The sequence below is a fragment of the Amphibalanus amphitrite genome, unplaced genomic scaffold (genome assembly GCF_019059575.1).
Source record: "Amphibalanus amphitrite isolate SeventyFive unplaced genomic scaffold, NRLGWU_Aamphi_draft 000829F_arrow, whole genome shotgun sequence".
Classification (NCBI taxonomy): Eukaryota; Metazoa; Arthropoda; class Thecostraca; order Balanomorpha; family Balanidae; genus Amphibalanus; species Amphibalanus amphitrite.
Window position 1 is genome coordinate 18,498 of NW_024882323.1, and position 20,573 is coordinate 39,070.

Genomic DNA, 20,573 nt, shown 5'->3' on the forward strand with positions numbered 1-20,573 from the left:
GACCTGCCAGGGGCACCACCGGCCTATCAGGGGTATCACAGTCCTGACAGGGGCACCACAGGACCACCAGGGGCACCACAGGCCTAGCAGGGACACCACGGGCCTGGTGCCCCTGGGCCCTGACAGGACTGTAACGCCCCTGACAAGCCTGAAGTGTCCCCGGCAGGGACGTGGTGCCCCTGACAGGCCTGAGGCGCCCCTGCAAGGCCGGTGGTGCCCCTGGCAGGCCTGTGGTGTCCATGGTAGGCCTGTGGTGCCCTTGCTAGGCCTCTGGTGCCCCTGACAGGCTTGTAATGCCCCTGGAAGGACTGTGGTGCCCCTGGGCCCTGACAAGCCTGAGGTGCCCGGCCATGACAGGCCAGTGGTGCCTTGCTGGGCCTGTGGTGCCCCTGGCAGGCCTGTGGTGCCCCTGGCAGGCCTCTGGTGCCCCTGACAGGTTTGCGGTGCCCTTGGAAGGACTGTGGTGTCCCTGGGCCCTGACAACCCTGAGGTGCCCCTGACAGGCCCGTGGTGCCCTTGTTAGGCCTGTGGTGCCCCTGGCAGGCCTCTGGTGCCCTTGCTAGGCCGCTGGTACCCCTGCGCCCTAAGAGGACTGGTGCCCCTGAAAAGTCTGAAGTGCCCCTCGGCAGGCCCGTGGTGCCCCTGACAGGCCCAAGGTGCCCCTGAAAAGTCTGAAGTGCCCCTCGGCAGGCCCGTGGTACCCCTGACAGGCCCAAGGTGCCTCTGCAAGGCCGGTGGTGCCCCTGGCAGACCTCTGGTGCCCCTGGCAGGTCTGTGGTGCCCCTGGCAGGTCTGTGGCGCCCCTGGCAGACCTGTGTTGACTGGTGCCCCTGCTAGGTCGCTGGTGCCCCTCACAGACCTGTGGTGCCCCTGGGCCTTGACAAGCCTGAGATGCCTGGCTATGACAGGCTCGTGGTGCCCCTGATAGACCAGTGGTGCCCTTGCTAGGCCTGTAGTGCCCCTGGCAGGCCTCTGGTGCCCCTGCTACCCCTGCGCCCGGCCGAGGACTATGGTGCCCCTGAAAAGCCTGAAGTGCCTCTCGACAGGCCCGTGGTGCCCCTGACAGGCCCAAGGTGCCCCTGCAAGGCCGGTGGTGCCCCTGGCAGACCTCTGGTGCCCCTGGCAGGTCTGTGGTGCCCCTGGCAGGTCTGTGGCGCCCCTGGCAGACCTGTGTTGACTGGTGCCCCTGCTAGGTCGCTGGTGCCCCTCACAGACCTGTGGTGCCCCTGGGCCTTGACAAGCCTGAGATGCCTGGCTATGACAGGCTCGTGGTGCCCCTGATAGACCAGTGGTGCCCTTGCTAGGCCTGTAGTGCCCCTGGCAGGCCTCTGGTGCCCCTGCTACCCCTGCGCCCGGCCGAGGACTATGGTGCCCCTGAAAAGCCTGAAGTGCCTCTCGACAGGCCCGTGGTGCCCCTGACAGGCCCAAGTTACCCCTGCAAGGTCGGTGGTGCTCCTGGCAGGCCTCTGGTGCCCCTGGCAGGTCTGTGGTGCCCCTGGCAGGCCTGTGTTGACTGGTGCCCCTGCTAGGCCGCTGGTGCCCCTCACAGGCCTGCGGTGCCCCTGGAAGGACTGTGGTGCCCCTGCCCCTAGGGGTGCTCATGGGCCCAACAGGCCCGTTGTGCCCCTGACAGGCCTGTCGTGTATACTTGCTAGACCTGTGGTGCCCCTGCTTCCTGGCGGGCCTGTGGCGCCCCTACAAGGCCGTAGGTGCCCCTGACAGGTTTGTGGTGTCCCTGGAAGGACTTTGGTGCCCCTGACAAGCCTGAAGTGTCAAGGACAGACCCTTTAGACGCCAGGGTCAAGTTCGTCGGACTGACAACGATTTGCTTACCTGATAACGTTCCTGGTAAGTACTCACTAATCAGCGTCCACAACATATATACACATAGCACATTCATATATACTTGCTTACAATTGGTAAATGTGGTTGTGGCAAAAGTTAAGATACTGACTAAAAATAAAAATTAAAAAGAAAAAAAAACTGAAAATGGGGGCACCACCAAAATAAAGTGGACGAAATCCGTTGAGTTTTTAATTTTGGGTATAGGTAGGGGCACCACTTCGATTCATGACCCTCCCCTTGGAGTTTTCCTGGATCCGCCCCTGCCAAGAGCTATAACTATATATGACAAAATTAATAATGCCACATCGTCCTCACCTCATCCCCGCATCATCGTGATAAAAACATATTTTATGCGAGGTCTCAAGCCAATCATATGTGTCCTGTCCCTAATCTGAGATGGATCGGGTTTGAATTTGGAATGAATATGAGATGTCTTGACCGACAGAAGACATCATCTCTACGCACTACAGAGTACACTTCATATAGCACAATTTGAAAAAGGTAGCAGAGCAAAAATTCCGTTAGAATTTTAAGAGGAACAATGGTGCAGCGATAAACTCTGCGTGTTAAAACACCCAGTCTGACCCTTCTTATGTTTTTTATGTTCAAATGCTGATGTTTAAACCTATAAATCTTTGCATGTATCACATGTAAAACATGTTTGCGCTAAGTCCGTGCACAAGCTACTTGGCTATGATGACAAAACGTGGTGATTCCGAAATTCAAATATAAAACCTTAGAGCAAAACTTCTAAGTGAGTAACAAATGAAAGATCAATACGCTCGGAAAACAGGGAGGATAGCCACTGTTCTGAACGATGATTAAATTGCTGACGTTCAACCAAGCAGGAGGAATTTTTATCACCCCGAGACCCGAACACAAGTCACGGAGTTGTCCCACATATTGAGCCACAGTTTGCGTTCGAATAGGACTGCAAGAGAAGTGTTCATTACGATACCTGTATTGATTTTAAGGGCAACGGTTTTCCTTCAAGAGAACATGCAAATTGCAAATATTCCTGCGGTTACAAGAGCTGTATATCCATGTCTCGAGTCGGAAAGATCTTTTCGTGTTTATCGATATTCATGAACGTGTTCACTCGGAGTTTGCACCATGTGGGATGCACCATGTGGGATGCAGAGCTACATTCATTCTTGCCTCAATTTCGTATGCAGTAATCCCAAACGGGTAACGCCATTTATAGACACATTTACCTGACATGCATGGAATGCACTAAACCAAAACTGAGCAACTTTGTCCACATGGCTAATTTCAATAGCAAACCATTGCCTACACAACTCGGCAATGGCGGTGAACACGGGTGTGTAAACCAGCTTTCATTTGACAAACATTTCAACACGATTTGAAAATAAATAAATCCCAGAACCCTCGTCAGCAGCCTCTTGAAATACGCACAATTTCAAACCGTGTTACATCAGCGTAGGCAGCCGGCACTCGAATCCGCTTTACCTGCCATCAAGTACGCTCAAACACAGGCACAATGAAATCACAGGCAGTGCGTTGATTCCGTTATCTTGGGCCGGCACCCGGGCACTATCAACGCTAAATTCACAGACGGGCAAAACGCGACGTTTCGGGTGTTTCCGAAACTAGCCGTGAGAACCGTGCGAGACCGGACATCACGCTTGGTGGCCGAACCGATTTCGAGCAAACATAACCAATGTCCGTAATCTGCATTCTTAATCCACCCCGTCACAATTGGTCAGCGGAACGCCCTCTCGACCAATCACCGCTCGCCATTCTGCGGTGATTTCTTTCCGAGCGGCCGCCGCGCAGCGATTGGCTGGCGTCGGCCGGGTGGGCGGAGCCTAACCGCCGCCGTACGGTTAATAAATAACTCCTCCCAAGAAAGACCGTCTTTATTTAGTCCTGCGGCGGGCACAGACGCGCGTTCATCTCCCGGCCCTCGGTGACACAAAGCCTGGTTGACCACCCCTGGACGCGTCAACAGAGCATTCAGCGTCCACCGACATAGACACTGTTGTGGGACGCGGGCGCGTCACAATCGTCGCGTTCTAGCGTGGTGCGCTGTGACCGTCTCCGCTCGCCGCGCGTGGCTGAACTGTGAGACTGTGTGATTGTCCAGCTATGGCTGCGGCAACTCCGACCAGTGAAGCTAGCGATGAGGGGGACAAGGGCATCTATGAGGCCGTCTCCAAAGTGTTGGAGGGATACGATTGGACCCTGGTGCCTATGCTGAACAGGTGAGTGCTTTCTGGGGGGTGCTGAGGGGTGCTGAAGGTACTGAGGGTTGTTGTTGGGTTCTCAGTGCAGTGAGCTATCGCGGGGTGACATTGAGGTGTGCGGGTGCTTGCAGAGGAAGCTGGAAAGTGTCGAGAGTGCCGTTGAGGTTTAGTGATGTGCTGCTAAAAAGTAACGGAGTGCCTTTGTGGTAAATTTCTCTGGTGCAGCTTTGGGCTGCTTTTGAACTGGGACTTGAAGTTAACTGGTGGTGAGTGAAAACTGAAGCATTATACTGAAGCCTGGACGGCTGAATAAAATCAAGCGATAACTTTTATAATTGATGGGGATAAAGTACATTTGCAATACGCCTTTCAACAGGAATTTGCACACATATGTCATCTGAATATGTATATGGCATCAAACATTTGAACTTCTCGTTGAAATTACCATTTTCAGCTAAACAGTCCACAGACGTTTATACAAATTCATCAAATCATTATTCGAGTAATTCGATAACTGATCCGTATATCCATTGAGTTGCTAAATGCTGGCGGTTGAAGGGCTTCGCTGTTGCACTCATGTCGGCCGTCATGCCATCTATAGTGCGAGGCGACATTGTGGTTTGGCAGTCCGAGATGGTTAGAGACCGACTTAAACCCAGATCACAACTAAGGAGACCTGAAATTCGGGGTAGATGGACGTACGTACAATTGTAGGCTGTAGCGAGGTAGAAAATCAAATAATGATATGGAAAAACGGATGCATAATTTCATGTGTTTTGGTCGTCGTTGGTTGGTCTTCTGAGACGACGGCCATTCCAGGACCTTACGAGTATATAATTGTGCCTATTCTGTGATTATAATTGTATGCTGGAACAAAGTGTGAGATTAACATGCGTTGGCACATTCACTTTAATCAATCTCATATCAATCGCACATGAAAAAAACTACAAGCTGAATGCAACAATATCGAAAAGATCAAACGGCAGCCTGGAAAATACCAGTACCTATCTGTGTCCAACTAACACAAGGGTGATTGACTGTTCACTAGGAGAGACGAATGAACGCCGTTTTTGCTAATCGTTCTACAACTTTCATGCTTTATGTATATATTTTTGAAAATCAAATAATGCATTATAGACAGCAAATTTTCTGGATTTTTCTTTTTCTGGACAAAGCAACGTCAATACCGGTCATTGACGACCAGGGCTGTGGAGTCGGAGTCGGAGTCAATCAGAGTCCACAGTTCTGATCAGAGTCGGAGTCGATCTGACAGCCTGAGTCGGAGTTCGAGTCGGAGTCACCGAAAATCCATCGCCTCCGCAGTCCCGCTAGGGCTGCGGAGTCGAAGTCGGAGTTGAAGTCGGTCGGAGCCGTCAGTTTTGCCCGGCATTGGAGTCGGAGTTGGAGTTTATCTGATTTTGGAAGCCGCAGTCGGAATCGGAGTCGTAGTCACCGAACATAAATCGACAGCGCAGCTCTAATGGTGATAGTTCTCTACAACAAGTTATATAAAAATATGATATTGGTTCCTGATTGATGAATAACCGTGAAAACATGAAATTGTGGGTTTTTTTCATCACCTGTCTCATGGCACAGTCAATTATTGCGTGGTGAAGTTGCTGGTTTCCCAGTAACTATGCTGTCCAAGCAATCATGTTCGTGTCAAATTTTGGATAGATGTCTCTCGAAGAAATTAGGCACATTAATGCATGTGTACATATGTACATATGTATAGCATTTCAATGGTATAGAATCTTCTGGCATTCATGGGGTCGGGGTACCTACTAATTGCTCAAGCATCATTAGAGCCCCTAATCCTCTGTTCCAGTTATAAGTTAGCAATTTACCATCAGCTCAAACGACCAAAAGTAGCGGGTCAGTAACGTAAGATGGTTTTACGTTGATGGAAGTGGGTGCACCTGCCGTGGTCGAGATTCCCCTATACCGTCCTATGCTCCCGGCTTTATAAGCCAAACCGTTGCGCCTAGCGCGGGGGATTTGCACCACTTATTAGATCAAGGATGCGCGACGTGCCTTTGAAGGAGCTAAGCTCGATCGGGTCGATAGGGAGCGCGTGACGCGTGTCCAAAAGTGCAAATTCGCGTCATAGACTTTATATGTAAAAATCGGCATGCGAAATCGGCCGAAAACAGCTAAATTTGGCCCACACGCGTCAGGTCCCTGCGCAATATCTCGGTAACCGGGCGTCCGATTGGCAGGGGAAATACCATGGTGTTGAAAATTGAGAGGGTCATCGAATAGTGCGACATGCAGAGGGTAACATGCGTCGCGTGCAAGCAGTGATGTTTCTTTTGTTAATTATCGTCTTTAGTGTTTTTGTGTGTGTGTGTGTGTGTGTGTGGAATTTATGCTGTGTTCAGATGACCGTCGGACGGAACGAATTAAAATTAGTCTATTTGCAAGATAAACCTACCGTCGCTCAAGGAAAAAATGTGAAAAGCGAAATGATCGACGTCAAGCTGCTACCATCTCAAGAAAATGATGTCGATCAATTATTTCCCACCTTGTTAGTTACACTGACTATGCTGCTTAACCTGATACGGTTGGCAGTCAAAATAAAAAACCGTTGAATGCATGTTCCAAACCATTATTTATCTATGTTTCGCCGAAATTCATTGACGGCTTTCAATAACCTTGAATTCAGTTTTCGAATCCCTCCCAGGTAGCACACATGGTAAATAATAATCCGATACGGGCACTTCGAGTCGATGGATATTTTTTTCCAAAATGTTTGGTCGCCAAGAAACAATCGAACGAAAATATTTCTATATATGATTATATATCTATTTCATTTTTTTTTTTCCTTCTCGGCAAAGGGACACAGATCGACACGGAACCAACCCATCGTCCATGGGTTGAAAAACCCTTCCTTGCTTTGCGGAGCAGGCGGGTCATCCTAGCTTTTACCCATCTGTCATAACTCATTGTCGAGTATAGTGTTCTGGATGTGCGACGGATGATAGAAGGATTCTGGGATCAGTCGGCGAGAGAAGGATTCTGGGATCATTTGTGAAACGTGAGAGAGCAATTACCGCATTGATCAGTTTCAACCTCCAATATTTTCACATTGCATGATGCTCTGAGACGAATTGCTTCATCAGGCAAAGAATAATTGAAAAATAAATGGTGCCGATGCAGCCACGCAGGCTGAAGATCAGCTATGCCAGATTCAGTCCGTAGGAAGAGTTTGCCATTCGCTCTTATACGCAGTCCCTCGTGCGTCATTCATTTCTCACGCAATTCTCTCCCCCCTCTCTCTCTCTCTCTCTCTCTCTCTCTCTCTCTCTCTCTCTCTCTCTCTCTCTCTCTCTCTCTCTCTCCGCGCTCACTCCGGTCCCATTTCCCGCTCTCCAGAGCAGGTAATCTGTCTCCTACAATAAAACACCCGAGTTTACCTGTGCGACAACCAGTGACTGACTGCAGTGACGCTCCAGCAGCCAAGCGAAGCCAGCCGCCGGCTTAAAAGAACTCTGGTGACAGCTTCCATCATCAACCTCGGCCACCAGTGCGGCTCTGTAGGACGATTTAATGCTCGCAGTCTTGCAAGACCAATAAATCACTCGGTTTATGACAAACGACCAAAACTTGTCCGCGTGAATTTGTGGTAAATGCTTAATTTCAGTCATAATGAAGACACAAAATCTGTGGTTTTTATTCATTGACTATGAATTACGAGAAGAGGAAACGGACGTTCGTGGATTTTCGGTTTCGTTTCTATGAATGGGGTCTGTGACACGGTGCCAGCGGGGTAGGTAACGGGCCATGCCGCAGTGATCACAGGCCAGCCGCACAATATGACGTCACTGGGTAATGGAAACACGTGTTTGGAATGGGCGGCCGACGCGACGGACCACCGTGAGAGGGATATACGCGTGGTCTCAGGGCGGCGATGTGAAGATAATGATGAGAAATTCTGATAAAATTGGGCGAAAAAGAGCAGGGGATGATAAAAGCGGAACGGTCTGCGTTGAGATGATTGTGTGGAAAGGGGGGAGAGAGAAGGAAAAAAATAAAGAGAGAGAGAGGGAGAGAGAGAGAGGGAGAGGGAGAGAGAGAGAGAGAGAGAGAGAGAGAGAGAGAGAGAGAGAGAGAGAGAGAGAGACAGACAGAGACAGAGACAGAGACAGAGACAGAGACAGAGAGACATAGACAGAAAGCAGGAAGGAGAGAAATTGGCAGGAAATGTGGAGACGGCATCAAAATTTAAGTTCAGATAAACGATAATGAATTTCTGTGAAATCGAATGGATCACTGGACTATCTCAATGTTTGAGAAAAAAATGAATGTGTTCTGATTTCAACTGGGGTCATTTATGACCATAAGAATATAGAGGGTCGTTTGTATCTAATATGTACTTACCCCACTCCCCGTGTTTTTCCTTACCTCAGAGCATCCGGCCGAGGTCGATCCCACGTGAAGAGACCGATGAACGCCTTCATGGTGTGGGCGCAAGCGGCGAGAAAGAAGCTGGCCGACCAGTATCCGCAGCTACACAACGCCGAACTTAGCAAGACGCTCGGCAAACTGTGGAGGTAAGGAGGGCAGCACGTGATGATTTGAAACAATACTGAGTAAAAGGAAAGGGACAGTTGGGGATGCTTGCTATATGGGATAAGTGGGTACTGGGTAGCATGCATGCTCTTTAGTCCGTTCGGCTATGTTTTAAAGGGAGATAATGAGCTTTCTTTTTTCTTAAATAAAAATTACTCGACATCTATACTATTTCTACTGTAGTTTCTATAAAATATGAAAATTTCCTAGCACATTTTCGTATGTGAAAAAGGTTTTCATTTTTGCAAAAAGAAGCAGTACTTGCAGTACTTGTAACACCCACCGAAATGCGTTGTCCTTCTCTATAAAAAGTCGCAGTATATGGCGCTTTTGTTTCAAACAGCGACGCTTGGGTTTTTGTTTATTTTATCGCCTTGTCGTTGCTTGGTTGTAAGGATTCTAATTTGAATTAGAGTTAATTCGGTTTAGAATTAATTAGATTCTAATTCGGGGGTACATAGTGCCTACTCTTCTTTGTTTGCAAGTATTATTTTGCGCCACAAATGAACGGCATGCGCCAGAAACGCAGCCAAATCTTGCGATTGCGACTACGAAATTCATTATTTTGGCGTCAGAGCCTGAAGCGAAAAATACAAGAATATTTATTTCAATAAGACTTCAGGTTTGTCGAACGATGTTATGAGAATTTTGATAACAGTACTGCATAAGTTTTTCAGTGATGCCGCAAAAGTGTTGTATCTATCTTCTTTTATTGTGCAGTCGGCGGGACCGATTCAAAATTGAGTCGTTGCTACTAAAATAGCAGCATATGGCGTCAGATGATGAACAGGAAAAATAGTTGCGTAAATTTAGACATAAACTACCCCCAAACCATGAATATCTTTTGAAGGCACTATAGACGACCATTAACTAACTAGATGTGATGAAGATCAAATGTAAGGAATACGCTCATTTTACAAAATTACATGCAAGTACCAAAAAGTGATGTAAGTACTTATTCAACGGTCATTTTCAGCGCTCCCCGCTAACGTGACTTCAAGTTGAGATATTTGCGGCAGGGTACCGAATTGAGCAAAATGGTTTTAATTTACATTATAACTTGTTGTGTTTTGTCAGAAAATGGTCCTAACTCAGATTTTGTGGAAAAAGGTCATTATCTCCCTTTAACCAAAGTATTTTTTAATAGCTGAATGCATTGATTTAGTTCCTTGTTTCATGGGTTAGTAAACTTGTTGAGATGAATGAGTTGTGAGCTGACTAATTAAATGAAAGATAGATGAATCCACAAGACAAAGTAAGACCAGCGAGAATCAGAAAGCGTGAAAAAGGTTCTCGCGCAGCGGTCAATTTGCCAAAAGCTCAGCCCAGCGCACGGCGCCAGCCGGTTTCGCCGGCTCCAGCAGTAGGTAGGCTGACCCGCACGACACAAAAGTGTTGCGGCACAGCATGCTTCTAGGTAACGTAAAAAGTAAAAACGCAATGGCGGGGTCGGACCACAAATCTACCATTCGAAGAAACGAACAGGGAATCATAGAATGAAAACGCAGCATGAGATTGGCGGTGGTGTAAGCTGGTGAGAAGAATAAGAATAAGATAAATATGCTCATCTAGAGCTGACACCGGGTGTTCTCCAGGGGCGGATCCAAGGGGGGGGTCACATGGGTCATGGCCCCCCCCTTGAGGCCCGGGGGCCCAAAGACCTGCCAGGGGCACCACCGGCCTATCAGGGGTATCACAGTCCTGACAGGGGCACCACAGGACCACCAGGGGCACCACAGGCCTAGCAGGGACACCACGGGCCTGGTGCCCCTGGGCCCTGACAGGACTGTAACGCCCCTGACAAGCCTGAAGTGTCCCCGGCAGGGACGTGGTGCCCCTGACAGGCCTGAGGCGCCCCTGCAAGGCCGGTGGTGCCCCTGGCAGGCCTGTGGTGTCCATGGTAGGCCTGTGGTGCCCTTGCTAGGCCTCTGGTGCCCCTGACAGGCTTGTAATGCCCCTGGAAGGACTGTGGTGCCCCTGGGCCCTGACAAGCCTGAGGTGCCCGGCCATGACAGGCCAGTGGTGCCTTGCTGGGCCTGTGGTGCCCCTGGCAGGCCTGTGGTGCCCCTGGCAGGCCTCTGGTGCCCCTGACAGGTTTGCGGTGCCCTTGGAAGGACTGTGGTGTCCCTGGGCCCTGACAACCCTGAGGTGCCCCTGACAGGCCCGTGGTGCCCTTGTTAGGCCTGTGGTGCCCCTGGCAGGCCTCTGGTGCCCTTGCTAGGCCGCTGGTACCCCTGCGCCCTAAGAGGACTGGTGCCCCTGAAAAGTCTGAAGTGCCCCTCGGCAGGCCCGTGGTGCCCCTGACAGGCCCAAGGTGCCCCTGAAAAGTCTGAAGTGCCCCTCGGCAGGCCCGTGGTACCCCTGACAGGCCCAAGGTGCCTCTGCAAGGCCGGTGGTGCCCCTGGCAGACCTCTGGTGCCCCTGGCAGGTCTGTGGTGCCCCTGGCAGGTCTGTGGCGCCCCTGGCAGACCTGTGTTGACTGGTGCCCCTGCTAGGTCGCTGGTGCCCCTCACAGACCTGTGGTGCCCCTGGGCCTTGACAAGCCTGAGATGCCTGGCTATGACAGGCTCGTGGTGCCCCTGATAGACCAGTGGTGCCCTTGCTAGGCCTGTAGTGCCCCTGGCAGGCCTCTGGTGCCCCTGCTACCCCTGCGCCCGGCCGAGGACTATGGTGCCCCTGAAAAGCCTGAAGTGCCTCTCGACAGGCCCGTGGTGCCCCTGACAGGCCCAAGGTGCCCCTGCAAGGCCGGTGGTGCCCCTGGCAGACCTCTGGTGCCCCTGGCAGGTCTGTGGTGCCCCTGGCAGGTCTGTGGCGCCCCTGGCAGACCTGTGTTGACTGGTGCCCCTGCTAGGTCGCTGGTGCCCCTCACAGACCTGTGGTGCCCCTGGGCCTTGACAAGCCTGAGATGCCTGGCTATGACAGGCTCGTGGTGCCCCTGATAGACCAGTGGTGCCCTTGCTAGGCCTGTAGTGCCCCTGGCAGGCCTCTGGTGCCCCTGCTACCCCTGCGCCCGGCCGAGGACTATGGTGCCCCTGAAAAGCCTGAAGTGCCTCTCGACAGGCCCGTGGTGCCCCTGACAGGCCCAAGTTACCCCTGCAAGGTCGGTGGTGCTCCTGGCAGGCCTCTGGTGCCCCTGGCAGGTCTGTGGTGCCCCTGGCAGGCCTGTGTTGACTGGTGCCCCTGCTAGGCCGCTGGTGCCCCTCACAGGCCTGCGGTGCCCCTGGAAGGACTGTGGTGCCCCTGCCCCTAGGGGTGCTCATGGGCCCAACAGGCCCGTTGTGCCCCTGACAGGCCTGTCGTGTATACTTGCTAGACCTGTGGTGCCCCTGCTTCCTGGCGGGCCTGTGGCGCCCCTACAAGGCCGTAGGTGCCCCTGACAGGTTTGTGGTGTCCCTGGAAGGACTTTGGTGCCCCTGACAAGCCTGAAGTGTCAAGGACAGACCCTTTAGACGCCAGGGTCAAGTTCGTCGGACTGACAACGATTTGCTTACCTGATAACGTTCCTGGTAAGTACTCACTAATCAGCGTCCACAACATATATACACATAGCACATTCATATATACTTGCTTACAATTGGTAAATGTGGTTGTGGCAAAAGTTAAGATACTGACTAAAAATAAAAATTAAAAAGAAAAAAAACTGAAAATGGGGGCACCACCAAAATAAAGTGGACGAAATCCGTTGAGTTTTTAATTTTGGGTATAGGTAGGGGCACCACTTCGATTCATGACCCTCCCCTTGGAGTTTTCCTGGATCCGCCCCTGGTGTTCTCGAACACTTTCTCCGGCGCATTCCATTCACCTTCAGACCCATGACTGGCACGTGTCGAGGGCTTCGACTGACCGGCAACCACGGCCCTTCACCAGTGCTCTACTTACTCACCCACACCCCTCCCGCGCCACCCTCGCCGCCCCCGCGCCACCTTTGCCGCACCTGCGCCGTGCCCGCGCCAAATTCTCACTAGTCACTGGTGTGTATTAGTGCGGCCACTGCTGCGCGGCTGAGGCAGAGGTAGCGCCCGCGCAAACCGTCCGCGCCGGTTGGGGGCCGACTTTGCCGATCACCGGCGTCTCTGGCCGCGTTACGCGGTCATTGAGCAAGCTGTCGGGACAGCGGGGGTCTTCTCTGGCTTTCATCCTCCCCGCGTGACCCCTCCCTGTCCCTGCTGGGCCCCGCTGGGTCCCCACGAGCGACCAGAGAGGCCCCGCTGAGTCTCCCACCGCGCGCCCGCCGCGAAATGTCGGCCGCTCGGCGAAGCGCGGCACGAAAAAAAGGGCGCGAACGGCGCTGAGAAATGGCGCGACTTTGGCCGGCGCGCCACTATGGATGGCGCGTCTGCGACTGGTGACGCGGCCGCGATTGAGACGTGAACTGGCGCACGGCGGCGTGTGGTGGCGTGTGGTGGCGCGGGGGCGGCGTGCGGCGGCGCGGGAAAGTTGTAAGAGAAGAGGGATGAGATGTCAGTGGGGAGATATAGAATAGAGATACACGAGTGCGCGCTGTGGGAATCAGGAGCAGAGGAACTACGGATGTTACGGTAGCGCTGCGGCAAATATTTTCTACAAATAAAGACAAAATGGTGGTGAAAATTCAAATCACATGACCATAACAAAATAGGCAAAGTCAGTCTAGCCTACCAAGAGCTATCGAGAATATGAGTAAGCAGACATGAAATGGGTGCCTGACATGAAATGGGTGCCTGAAAAGACAGGGTTCATTTCATCGGAAAATAAAACTAAGATGACGGGGAGATGAAAGTGCGATGATTGCCCGTATTTTCCAAAATAGGGGCAAATTTTCCAATTTTCCCAAACCCAATTTTCCCACATTTTCCAGAATAGCGCTATCACACATGCATGATGCATGTCGTCAGCATGCGCTGACATCATATGTAAGGCTCCTCCTGTTGATGCGATGTTGCAACCACTCCGACAAAATGGCCGACATGACGGTGGAGTCTGTCTCCCTTCCCGGTGACATTTCTAGCGCGACACGCTCTCTCCCTTGAGCCACCACTTGCTAAACCAACAAACCTACTGGGCTGGGCTGGATCAAACAGTCCGAAAAGCTGTCTTTTCTTCCAAAAACACGGTGTTCTCGTTTGGTCGAGGTGGTGGATGGTAAAGATCACAGGGGTAAGTGTAAAATAATCGTGTTATGGGTCGCCGCTTACTGTCAACGAGTGCTGGACTGATTGTGAGAATGTCTGGGGCGGCGGAAAAGTAGACCTTATTATTTGGCAGTGCTGGTTAGTGCGGTGATGCAAGCTTCAAAGAAATTAGTGCATTAGCATTTATGCTAAAACAGCCATGACTAGCGGCAAAATTGAATCAGTCAATGAAGCTTACTTAATTACACCATCGATCCTTTCGGAATTATTTTATATATAAAACGTATTCAGTGATTTCTTCTAGTTGAGCTAATTATGATATCCGACCAGCTCCAACTGACTTGCTTGAGTTTGACAGCAGCCTAGCTTTTATTCACTGGCCAAAATATCGCAATTTGCTACTTACGTCTCTTATAAGCTGACTTTTGTAAGCCCGAAAGTGTCTATGGTGATCACTGCATATATATGTTCACACCCATATCGCACTGTGAGAACAGCATGGTATAATAATATTGTCCATCCATACGGAGCTGTGTTCATGGGCGTAGGAGCCTCACCAAAAGTGTATGTGGGTGTGGGGGGGGGGGGGGTAGCGAAACTTCAATGTCGCTTTGTGGGAGCCCCAATACCCCTATGAAGAAATGCTCTGCAGTTTTGTGCTCATCTTACCCTGCTGAACCATTGCCTGCTCTTAGTTTTGTATTTAAATCAAGAATAAATATTTTACGCAAAAAAAATGGCTGAAAAATGAGGGGAGGGGAATGACCCCCCCGGCCCCCCTGTTCCTACGCCTATGGTTGTGTTAGCTTGCCCCATAACGGCCGAAGTGTCACATGTTAGAAATACTTCGCCAGAGGACGCTCCCGACTCGCGAGCGGCCTTTTAAATGGGCCACACCCGGTACCGTCCCGTTTTTATGACAGGGACGGTCAGGGGACGGAGGGTGAGGATGGGGATGACCCTCCCCTGGCCACGTGCTCGTGAAGACGTTGACATTTAGGCTTCACTGCCTGTGTTGCTAATTAATCTCTCATCTAGTTTGGCTAGGAGGCGTTACTATAACCTTTGAACATGGACATGATCTTTTTGCACGAGTTAGTGAAAACAGAAAGATTTTAGAATAAAGTACATATCGAGTTGAGTACAAACTTCGCTGTTCTGTTTTCCATTTTCACTATGGATTGATAGTTATCAAAAGACGCTGCATAACATTAGCAATAAACATACTTAGGTTAAAGTAACAGAAAGAAGTGTTAAAATGCACTAAAGTAAATGAAATGCTAAACTCATGTTATGGCTAAATATGTTTTTTTATTTACAATGCACCAAATTCAATTGCAACATATCATGTCTGATAAGCATAACCAATATGGCGACCGCAACTTACGACCAAATCTCAGTTGAACGAGTGTTACATGCAAAATCACTCAAGCGCCCATCTTGGATCAAACAGTTGCCGCCATAACCCTATTGACACATTGTTATCAACTCACACCACTCCTACCTATACAAAAAAATCACCTCAATCGCACAAAGACGACCCAGTATTTCGGAGAGCTCCTATTCCTAGAAAGGCCTCTTCAGAGGCTCCGAAGTGACGTTTCAAGTCTCCGTTTGGCATTCCCTGATAGGAGCCAGCCCCTCGTGCAGGCAGCGTCACAATCACATGAAGGTAACGATAGGTTTATCATGGGGCTCTCAGGGTGGGATGAGATGCAGGGAGGGGAGGGTTAGTCGGGGTGGTACGGCCAGACTGCTGGGGCTAGATTTGGGGTCGGTTAAGAGGTCATCAAGACTGACATGCACATTGCACAAGCAAGGGACTCACCGAACTATCTGTTTTGAGTACATAAACTGCAATGAAGAAGGATGACTCGTGGATCAAAAAAGATCAAGGCCATGTAAAGATCAGTAAAGATGAACGTCTTCGATTTGCTGTAAGCAATCAATTTTCAGGCAGCGCTTTGGTCTTTGTGTATCCTATTTCCCAATTCGATCTTTCGGTCTTTTCGTTCTTTATGTATTTGTAACGGTCTTTTCTACCGTGGTAGTACAGACTTACATATGAAAGAGACTTAAGATTTTAGACATGCAGTCATTTTGGAATCGAAAAAACGGTTCAAAAGCAGCAGAATGCTGTGCAAGTTTGAATTTGGTAGATTTCTGTGGAAACTTAGAATGCCTTCTACTTGAGTCCTACACCTGCTTGCATCTTCAGTCTACTCCGACATACGAGTGCTTCCGGCTTACCACGTGCAAACATTTCTCTAGCAAACTCTTCCCCTTCTTCAAGGGTTCCACCCCAACCGCCGCGCACACATCGCATGCACTTCTTTCGGCGGTAAAAAAAAAAACTATTTGAAAAGCGATAATTGGATGTAATCGATCCAGGTGCAGTACTGATAACGAGGAAAAGGGAGTCGCCCGCAACATCAAAGGCCTGTCCGGAAGGTTGTTGAGAACCGGAGTGTATGTAGTGAGGAGTGGTGGCTCAAGTGTAACACTTAGCACGCTGCTAAGTGGGGTGGGTAAATTTTGATCGAAAAAGGCGCGTCGAGATAAGCCCGCCATTACTTCGACCAAGATGACTTCGGCATGGGATGCAGTAGATCTTTGAGATTGAGATAGTGCATGGTATTCATGGTATTTCGTATCATGAGGCTTTCAGAAGTCGGAGGCATTTTTCGCATAACTTGGAGATATCGTTTGGCCTCGACAGATAACAATCGCTGATGAGCACATCCTAGGTATTTGTTTGCAAGTGATGGTTGCTTGCAATACGATTTGATAAAGGCAATTAAAATGAAGAATTGTATGTAAGTCCCCACCCTCCCCCCCCCCAAACAAGTGACGATAGCCCATTTTCCTTTAATTTATCTCAGTATCACAGCGTTTTAAATAGATATGACATTTACAAATTCCTTAATTACACCCAATTCTTACACAAATTAGCTGCGCCGTGATCAGCAGACTTTTTTCTTGCTTTCCTTCTTTTCTTTTTTTCGACACTCATTTACCTACTCATTTTTCTAGTTGCAATCCATCTCGCCTTTCTCCTACGTTCGTCGTACCTTCTATTCCCAAGACTGTCGTGTAAGCAAAGCAAACAGCTCCAATCAGTAGAACACACATGCTGAAAGATACGGGGCCATTGCAGAGACCGCCGCAGTGACAAAGAAGTAGATAGTGATATTGACTCTCCCCCTGTGTGTCGAGACAATATTGGCGCGCCCATAGGCACGCGAAGTGACCCCACACGTAGCGAAGCACGGCAGTTGGGGACCGGACTTAGTGGTTCATTGGTGACGTAAAAGGTGTGCGTACTGGCAGTTTAGGCGTGGGAAAAATAAGACCGACCAGGAAAAAAGGTGATATTCGGGTCATGGAAAAACGGTTTTAGCATATAGACTGCGACCATTTTAAGTACCAATCACAAACAGTTGGGAGCACGCCTTCCGAAACGCCTTCCGAAACGCGAAGCGCCACGCACCCGGGCCTATAATAAGTGAGCATCAACTCCCCTAAAACAAAAAACGAAAATGTCGGGCATGCTCTCTTACGAGACTTTGTTTGCCTACAACGCCCAGAATGAAATGAATCCCAGAAGACTGCTGCTGTCCCATAGCCCCAGACATAAATAACATGACATGATTCATGTTATCTATGCCCAATATTTTACATCTTTCTCCCCTTCTCGTTACCACACCCTTTCTTCCTTCGCAGGCTGCTCAGCGATGCCGACAAACGACCATTCATTGAGGAGGCAGAGAAACTTCGACGGCAGCATAAGAAGGATCATCCTGACTACAAGTATCAGCCCCGACGCCGAAAAGCCCTCAAAGGACCCGCCTGTGCTGCTAGTCAGCAGGGGAACACGGTTGTGTTCAATACGAGGTGAGCAGGCGTTGTCATGGCAACTTGCATACGATTCCGAGGAATACTAGTTAACTACGAGTCAAGTAGAAGCCTTGATAATGTAAGAAAATCATATTGCTGTGTTGAAATAGGCTGTTGATTCGGTTACATGGGGATTGAGGCTAGCACGTAAACAGCGCCTGAATCCTTTTATTCACAAATGTTTTGACCCGGTGGAGGTGATCAGCGGCGGATTCCACGGAAAGCAACGAGCCTTTTCCCTTTCCATTGTCAGAATCTTAGAAATATATATAGTATTGCATCTACCGTTATGTATAGAAATAACAAATAAGGAGTTTTGACGATATCCGGACCTTTCAAAACTCGCATATGAATCCGGGGAGCCCCCCCCCCCCCCAAGTAATGAGAGCATAACAATGATCTCCCCGTCTACCGCAGTCGGCAACACACCATGGAAGAGGCAGCCGAGGCGGCCCGACTGGCGGCCTCCCAAGGTCAAGGTCAGGGTCAAGGTCACGGCCCTCCCACGCCGCCGACCACGCCCCAGGCGGAGCTGCTACGGGACAACAAACAGGCAATGGGTACGTTCTGTCGTCTTGTAACGAAATAATAATATAAAAGAGCAACATTATGAGTTATGGCATTTTAAGTTAAATAAATTTGTTCAATCCGCTGTGTGATATAGATATTACCCAATATTTTGGAGAAAATAAAGCAATTAAAAAGGGAGGCATCGATCGGAGGGAAATATTCAATCACCGCTGTTCAGTGTTCAGTGCTTTCTCAATTGATGATTTTCAGTTGAGCATAATTTATTGGTAAAATAAAACACTTGATACGCTATGAAGTATAAGGTGCAGTGCAAGAACAACATCAATAATTAATGTTTTTGCTGACATACACGGTCGTTTGTAATATGAACATAAAACGTGAATAGCATCACCCGTCACACACATGTATCAGCCAAAGTTCAGCCAAAGTTCACACACTCACCCAAGCTGTAAGCCGGCCGCCCCGCTTGACATCTTCTCCCCCTCTCTGTCCTCTCTCTCTCCCAGGTTTCCTCCAGGGCAGTCCCGGCGGCCTCAGTTGCTACGGTACGCGACCCACAGCCAGCGCCCTGGCTCGAGGTCAATGCACTGCAGTCGCCAGCCAATCAGCGTGCGCCTCGGCGGCCGGCCGACCCACAATGCCCCAGGCGTCGCCTGAAGACGCGTCCAAGGTCACCTGGCCCAAGGAGGATTCGTATCGCAGCCACCAGGCGGCCGCCGCGGCCGCTGCCGCTGCCGCCGGTGAGTTTTTTTTTAGGGGGGAGGGAGGTTGAAGATTGAGATCTGCGATAGGAAAGTTTCTGGAGTTTGAAACTGATCATTATGCGAGGTTTGGCTTTTTTTGTCGTTAAGTATGGCGATCACTGTGATGATACAGCAACGAATTTTTTAACTTGAGTATTTACAACTTCATTTTTGTGTCCTTTAAAAAAGATTCACACTTATTTAAAACGTCAATATTCAGTGACAAAATTTGCCGAATTTCTCATGTATCGAGCTTCCAAGAAAATACACGATTCCGCTCACTTCATCATCTAACATTTTATCTGTCTCGTTTCAGGCAGCTCCGGCGGGGTCGGCGTCGCCTCTTCTCAGCTCTCTCAGCTGCCTCAGGCGATGGCCTGTGATGCCTTCTACAGTCAAACCGGCTTCAAACCCGACGACGATCGACTGTACAGAGGTCATGAAGAGCGCGTTTATCGCGGTCAGCCATTCAGCAGTCAGCTGATAGCACCGTCAGCTGGCTACTCAGCTGAAAACATGGCGTACTACCAGAACCTGTATCAGTACCCCAGCCAGCGATCTTACGACGCCAATGATCCATGGACTTTTATGTAATGACGTCAAAGAAATGGCGTTGACCAATAGCGGATGGGTTTCGCGTGGCAAATGACGTCAGAGATGGGACTCGAGTCATGGGACTGGGGAGTGTTGTTAGTAATTTGTATGCCTAAGCTTGTTGTATTGAAGACTTTCTGCCTTTAAAATTGTCGCTGAAATGTGCCATGTTTCCGACCGAATGGTGCCATTCGTTCACAAATGTTGAAGCGGACTTGAACGACTATGGGGAATGTCTGAAGCTGTAACAAAGTGTTACATAACACTGCAGATATTGCAACAAAATGTTATGGCATGCAACGAAATAATACTACCATACAGTACACAATCAGCCGAGAAGAATTCGCTCTAAAACTCAGTGCCTGGAGGACCACACAAACTGGAAGAGACTCAGTGATACAACGGTGTACGCTTTGGCACGTCACAACGCCACCCGCCACGTGCCAAAACGTGCCGAATGCCACGTGCCAAAACGGTCGGTAACTGCGCGTGCAAAATGGCACGCTTGTAATGAGCCGGACCAGAGGTGATGAGTGGAATGTGGCGCGAGAGAAATGGCGCGAGTGCGTCTGCTAAAGTGTTGACTAAGCGTTGCTAAAACCAATGTTGCATTAGTTTTAGTGTGGTCACAGTGTGTACAGATTTTATGTTGGCAGTTTGTGACAGTTAGGAATTAAATGGATATGTGTTGACTTCTTTCGTTAAGCTTAATTGATGCGGTTAGATTGTTGATCATGTTTTATCTGTGCTTTCCGATAAGCTTATGTCAAAGTGTGTTTGTGTGTTGTTTGTTTGGTTGGATGGGAATGTGAGACATGCAGTTTAGAACTTTTTGTCGCCTAACGCATAATTCCTGATCAATGGATGCGCTTAGTTGCAGGTAACCTATCAATTGAATAGTCATTTGCTCTATCTCTTACCTTGTAAAAATATGTTGTTTTATCTGTGCCCTGAATATACGAGGGAAAAATTGCCGTTGATAAATTTCACAGTTTGTATCACATGTTCTTCGAAAGAATTAAGCTGCATCTGAGCTTGCGAGACACCAACTTCATTCACACCAGCACAAATAT

General features: G+C 49.6%; 1 protein-coding gene across 1 annotated transcript; it reads left to right on the forward strand.

Annotated features, from left to right (window-relative positions):
* The first annotated feature begins 3,721 nt into the window (after positions 1-3,721).
* LOC122366759 (transcription factor Sox-10-like) lies at positions 3,722-20,366 on the forward strand. Its single transcript, XM_043339314.1, has 6 exons — positions 3,722-4,070; positions 8,462-8,605; positions 17,459-17,629; positions 18,050-18,192; positions 18,670-18,903; positions 19,223-20,366. The coding sequence occupies exons 1-6, from the start codon at positions 3,955-3,957 to the stop codon at positions 19,498-19,500; spliced, it is 1,086 nt and encodes a 361-aa protein (XP_043195249.1). The 5' UTR covers positions 3,722-3,954; the 3' UTR covers positions 19,501-20,366.
* Positions 20,367-20,573: the final 207 nt, after the last annotated feature.

Bases quoted from the DNA above. Each gene is read 5' to 3' on its own strand.
- LOC122366759 (XM_043339314.1), top strand. From the start codon at position 3,955: ATGGCTGCGGCAACTCCGACCAGTGAAGCTAGCGATGAGGGGGACAAG. The intron at 4,071-8,461 runs GTGAGTGCTTTC...TCCTTACCTCAG, and splicing joins CTGGTGCCTATGCTGAACAG to AGCATCCGGCCGAGGTCGAT. The intron at 17,630-18,049 runs GTGAGCAGGCGT...CGTCTACCGCAG, and splicing joins ACGGTTGTGTTCAATACGAG to TCGGCAACACACCATGGAAG.